The sequence below is a fragment of the Achroia grisella genome, unplaced genomic scaffold (assembly GCF_030625045.1).
Source record: "Achroia grisella isolate CSIRO2021 unplaced genomic scaffold, CSIRO_AGI_Agris_v1 utg2138, whole genome shotgun sequence".
Taxonomy (NCBI): domain Eukaryota; kingdom Metazoa; phylum Arthropoda; class Insecta; order Lepidoptera; family Pyralidae; genus Achroia; species Achroia grisella.
The window spans coordinates 121,395-127,893 of record NW_026712712.1 but is presented as its reverse complement, the minus strand read 5'-3'; the positions used below and the strand labels follow the sequence as shown (position 1 = coordinate 127,893).

Genomic DNA, 6,499 nt, shown 5'->3' with positions numbered 1-6,499 from the left:
TTTCTTTCTTTCTTTCTTTCTTTCTTTCTTTCATACATTTCATACATGTCAAAAATTATCTTTTAATGTAGGTACATACATTTCTTTCATACATTTCATACATTTCAAAAATGAACTTTTTATGTAGGTACATACATTTCTTTCATACATCTCATACATTTCAAAAATTATATTTTAATGTAGGTACATACATTTCATACATGTCAAAAATTATCTTCTAATGTAGGTACATACATTTCTTTCATACATTTCATACATTTCAAAAATGAACTTTTTATGTAGGTACATACATTTCTTTCATACATCTCATACATTTCAAAAATTATATTTTAATGTAGGTACATACATTTCTTTCATACATTTCATACATTCGTGTTTAATATACATTATTTAAATTATTAACCGGGTCTTAACACGAATAATTTTATGGCAAATAAAGGTATTTACCTCTCTCGACGTTTCGACTAGGTTGCACTAGCCGTGGTCACGTTACGCCATTAGAAATTAGCCTGTGGAAAAGATATGTAGATGATGTTTTTTGCATATTTAATGGTACACAACAACAAGCAGACGAATACCTAAAATACCTAAATTCCATACATTCTAAAACCAAATTTACAATGGAATTGGAGAAAGATAGGTCCTTAGCCTTCCTGGACATCCTAGTTATGGTGAGATCTGATGGCTCAGTTACACACACAGTATACCGGAAACCAACACACACAGATAGATACCTACATGCCTCCTCACATCATCACCTACGACATTTACAATCAGTCGTCACTACTCTCACAAACAGAGCGCAAGATCTCTGTGCCCCTGAATTTGTGGAACAAGAACTATCCCACGTTCAAGAAGTACTCAAGAAAAATGGTTACATAAAGAGTAGAAGGCAAAATAAGCGCGTAACAAAAGCTAAAAAACCGGAAGTGAACAGGCAGCCAGCGTACATGACTTACTTAAGAGGAATAACGGACAAAATTGGAACAGCACTAAATAAATACTCCATTAAGACTGTATATTATCCGCCCTCAAAAGTAACGAACAATTTACGTTCACCAAAGGATAAGCTACCTTACGAAGCTCCAGGTGTCTACAAAATTGACTGTAGTAGTGGTAGCTCTTATATTGGCCAAACAAAACGATCAATAGCCGAGAGAGTCAAAGAGCACATCGCAGCGGTTAAAAATCGACAACCACACAAATCAGCGATTGCCGATCATCTACTGAACGCAGGAACAAATCACTGGATTGAACTACATGCGCCTAAGGTCCTCTCTACTGATCGCCATTATTACCCACGAATGGTCCGGGAGGCGATTGAAATTAAAAAACATCCCAATTTCAACAGAGAGGATGGCTTAAAATTATCATCCGCGTGGAATCCAGTCATAAATAAATTCAAGCAAAGTTCAGTAGCATCAATAGTCAATAAGTGTACGGATACCGTGAGTGCTGTGTGTCGCGAACTTTCGTTAAACAATCTAGTGACGGTAGATGAAGAAAAAACTGCTGTCACCTATCTACATTGACATCGCTGTTACTCCAGTCAGCTCGTGACCACGGCTAGTGCAACCTAGTCGAAACGTCGAGAGAGGTAAACACCTTTATTTGCCATAAAATTATTCGTGTTAATACCCGGTTAATAATTTAAATAACATTTCATACATGTCAAAAATTATCTTTTAATGTAGGTACATACATTTCTTTCATACATTTCATACATTTCAAAAATGAACTTTTTATGTAGGTACATACATTTTTTTCATACATCTCATACATTTCAAAAATTATATTTTAATGTAGGTACATACATTTCATACATGTCAAAAATTATCTTCTAATGTAGGTACATACATTTCTTTCATACATTTCATACATTTCAAAAATGAACTTTTTATGTAGGTACATACATTTCATACATGTCAAAAATTATCTTTTAATGTAGGTATATACATTACTTTCATACATTTCAAAAATTATATTTTAATGTAGGTACATACATTTCTTTCATACATTTCAAAAATTATCTTTTAATGTAGGTACATACATTTCACACATTTCAAAAATTTCATACAATACGTTTCTTTCATACATTTCAAAAATTATCTTTTAATGTAGGTACATACATTTCAAAATATCATACATTTAAAAAATTTCATACATTTCAAAAAGTATCTTTTAATGTAGGTACATAACACCCCATGTATTTGGAAGAAACTTAAAAATAATGCCAAAAATATTAGATGAATATATTTTTCATACGAATATTGTTTTATTTTTGTTCATCAACTCCCCTCACTAACAATACTAGTAGTAGTACATAACCTGGTTTATACCGCTAAAGATATTGAAAGATATACGAGTAATTCAGAATGTTATCAAGTTCAAAATAAGCACACATTACTTGCTTAGATAACAGAGTAATATTACTCGTAATAAAAACATTTGTAACACCCATATGTATACTACGTATGTATAGTAAGTACTTACGCTGCGGCGCCGTGAGACTGGTCTACCTCATCTACTCATCTACGCGCGGTAACCGCGCCGACCGACCAATAGGAGCGCGCCTCTCGTGTTTCCAGAAAGTTCGCGACTAACGGACGATATAGTAGTAAGGCAATGAGTGTCCCAGTGACATCATTATAATATTTTCTCGTTAAATTTTATTGTAATATACACAATTTCGCACTAAATAACGTGTTACCCCGTTACACATTTCTAATAATGAAAAACCTAGACCGACTCTGTTCACTTAATCTTACAAGATCTGACTTTAAAAATTACGATATCCTCATATAGCCTTTCATTTCCCCTTTCAATACTTTTTCGCATTAAAAAGTAGCCTTTCTCAGGGTCTACATTATCTGTCTACCAAATTTCAATTAAATCAGTTCAGTAGTTTTGGCGTGAAAGCGAGACAAACAGACAGACTGAGTTACTTTAGCATTTATAATATTTGTAAGAATATCGCTATTAAAAATAGGGGTTGGTGAAAGACGGGTGAAAATTTAGGCGTGTATGTATTTTCAATGTAACATTATAAATAAATAAAAAATTGTCCATAATACAAAAAAATATTTTTTCGGGGTAGGCCACCCCTATGACTTAGGGGTATAAAAAATAGATAACAACCCTACCTCAGACCTGGCAAGTATACATATCAAATTTCATCAAAATGTGGGAGAAATATGGCAACTAACACTGTGATACAAAATTTATATATATAAGATATAGCGGAATTCTCATTAGGTAAAAGAGGGGTACATCGTAGAATACATGAGGTATATACCAGTAAATTAATTGTAGCTAAAATCAGTCTCATACATATAACGATTGAAATAAAAAATCGTATAGCCCGATTTTGATACGTACGAGTATAAACGTATCAAAATCAGGCTATACGTATAGCGCAGACGCGTTACAACATATCAAAAAAATAGGCATGGAATGTAAAATAAACCATAACATAATAGGTATATACATTGGCACATAAGCCATATCTGCAGAGTGTCGGCTAACGATATTATACCTACACATTTACATTGAATCTTGAATCGTCCCTAATGAGGTACACGATACAGTTACCTACATATCTATTATATACATATCTTTGCAAAACAGATGTCATGTAGACTGAATTGACTGCCATCTATTTTCATGCTTTGTTACTAAGCACCCACTAGTAATCCGAACTGCTTCAGATCTAGCGACATCTAGCGACTACGGTGGCGAAATAAAATAGCCCGAAGAATAGCCCGAGTTAGGAAGGAACCATTTTCTTGTATGGGATGGGGTATCTGTATGTAATATTATGTTATCTGTGGTCATATCTACAAATGGGAAAACGTCATTTCAGCAATTAGGTCAAAAATTCAGAAAGTAGAACATTTTTATCTTTATCTTCACAAGACTACACGCAATCATACAAAAATGTTGGTGATGAGTCGGAGCAGACTCATACCCTGTTTACACTTACCATATCCATTCAAATAAATGTAGTCAACGCTTCTAAGAATACGTGAGTTTGAACTAATTATGTTGTAGTACGTGCTATATCGGAGGGAGTTACAGGAAGCCCGTGCTGCCATGTGGATTTAGAATGCACGTGTGACCAGTTGCATATAAATTTCACACTTAATCCTTATGTGGCAATAGTTATAATTGCATGACTCACAAATAAGTTAACGAATATTTGTTCAACTACACAAACATTTGTTGAAGTAAAATGTAATTTACATATAATCCTAATATTAAAAGATAGTGAAAGTCTAGTTTTCTTTTGTTATCGACCGATAAATGCCTGGAAAACGAGGGCGGCGTTTGTATCGGTCTGGGTGTTTTCTATGTATAATATGTATGTATTTGCGAAAAAAATATATCTATGTATGTGTATTAGTTGTCTAGTGCCCTTAGCTCTAGCTGGCTTGGGTCTAGATGGGGCTGTGTGAATTGTCCTGAGATTATCATTATTATTAGTGTATAGGAATTCAATATGGCAGGGTCAAATCTACCTCTGTCTCTAGGATTAACTGCTGACTAAACTTCTTCACTGGAGAATCGATCAGAAAATTAAATAAACACACAAATTTTTTTTGGTGCCAGTGAATTTTCAACTTTTGGTGTTTATACGGGCTAGTCAACCACACCGCAGTAAATGAACTGCAGATTAAAATATTGTGCGAGGGTAAGACGCGTTAAATTCGCTTGGCACAGATGGCCAATTTAACGCGTCTTACCCTCGCCTCGTGCGTGAGTCACAAGAAACGGTGCGAGTTTGTTTTTGTTATAGCCGGAAACGGCAGCGCAGACGGACGTCCGACAAACCCGTTCCATCCAGTCTCATTCTCATGATCTCGGTATAAAGCAGGGTTGCCAACCATAAAACACCTAACTTAGTATGAAGAAATTAAAAATCTGATAAAATCTCCAATATTGGCTTAAGTTGGCACTCTAACCTGTACAAAGTGTGTCAAAGCGTTTTGATGGATTTATCAAACAAAATCTTGTACAAACTTATACAAGGTTTAAAATTGAAATTTATGCGGATCAGCGTAGGTACGGTTGACATCCCTACATTAGTAAATAAATACTAGAGTAGTATAAGGGAAAGGGTAGAATATAGATAGACATTGAATAGTGACGGGTGTCTATTTAAGACAATTGTTTTATTTCTTTTTTACATATTTTCGAACTATTTGCTGTGAGCAATAATAATTATTTTAATAATTACCATAATTACCATAATTGTGAATCTTTAAAGAGTTTAAAAACCAGGGAATTCTTAAAATACCTAAATCTGCAAATCCATGCCTGCATTTATAGTTTATTTTCCATAAAAATTTTAATCCTTGATCACATTAAATAAACGGACCATGTGACTCTGATGATAGTTATAGTGAAAGTAAATAGAAGCACAAATAATGTCTATTTAAATAAACTTCATATTTTAATAGTATTTTATTTCAGCCAAGAAGAAACAAGAATAAGCAAGAAACTGGCCTGTTGCTCTTTTAAACAAATGTTAAAAATGTTGACTTATTTTACACAAAGTTTTAAGTATGTAACTGTAAAATTTGATAAGAGGGTTTTAGTTTTAAAAGTTTATTACTGCGATAAACCTATAGATTGTATGTAAGATTTGATCGATATTGCAAAATTAATACTCGATGTGGAGAAAATCTTTGCGTATCCGCATTGCCTCTCAGTGACCCCCATACGAGGGGCACGTACTACGCGACCGGCCTTCGAACTTGTTTTGTAGTTTGTTCATACGTCTCGTCTCGTGGTCTGTGTATACCTTCACTAGTGAAGTTACTATGTCGATATCGATAGACCAGAAGGGATCTGTTTTTTTATATATAAACAATTTATTCGTAGTAATTATTGCGTTTCATTTTTTTATATTATTCGAAAAGGATCTGGAAGATAATTAATTTAGATCATCTAGATTAGATTAGCAAAAATATGACTAAGATATTATAAATATCTTTGTCATATTTCTGCTAATATAAAATTATATCAACACTGTATAATGAGACTCTCTGTCTAGCCGTGTTTTGGTCGTGTATGTAAAATATCACATTTTCTGTATTTCTTAAATTTATATAAGATAACTACACTGGTGTATTACCTAAATTTGTCTAATATACGGCATATTAGACAAAAGGTGCCCACGTGAATGCCTTTAATTACGTGCCATATTTTGTAATTATATTCTTGATGAAAACAAAGATAATAAATGTTATCTTTTGTACTTTGGTGTTTTGTCTTCTTGTGCTTCTGTATTATACTCGATATATTCGACAACTGTTTAACGGAATATACAATAAGAATAATTACAGAACAAAGTCGGTCGAGCGTTAAAATATTCACTGATAAGCTTATTACTAAAAGTATTTCAAGAGAGAGAGAGAGAATTGTGTTTTTTCGTAGATAGATAGATAGATACTTTATTTGTAACGTTTAGTAAATAAAAGACATAAACAATATATTA

At 33.3% G+C, this 6,499-nt stretch overlaps 1 protein-coding gene across 1 annotated transcript; it reads left to right on the top strand.

Moving 5' to 3' along the window:
- Positions 1–620: 620 nt before the first annotated feature.
- LOC131842162 (uncharacterized) lies at positions 621–4,175 on the top strand. The gene is made up of 2 exons (XM_059190692.1): positions 621–1,089; positions 4,051–4,175. Exons 1-2 carry the CDS (start codon positions 621–623, stop codon positions 4,173–4,175), a joined length of 594 nt encoding a protein of 197 aa, XP_059046675.1.
- The last annotated feature ends 2,324 nt before the right edge of the window (positions 4,176–6,499 follow it).

Bases quoted from the DNA above. Each gene is read 5' to 3' on its own strand.
- LOC131842162 (XM_059190692.1), top strand. From the start codon at position 621: ATGGAATTGGAGAAAGATAGGTCCTTAGCCTTCCTGGACATCCTAGTT. The intron at 1,090-4,050 runs GTGTCTACAAAA...ATTATGTTGTAG, and splicing joins GCTACCTTACGAAGCTCCAG to TACGTGCTATATCGGAGGGA.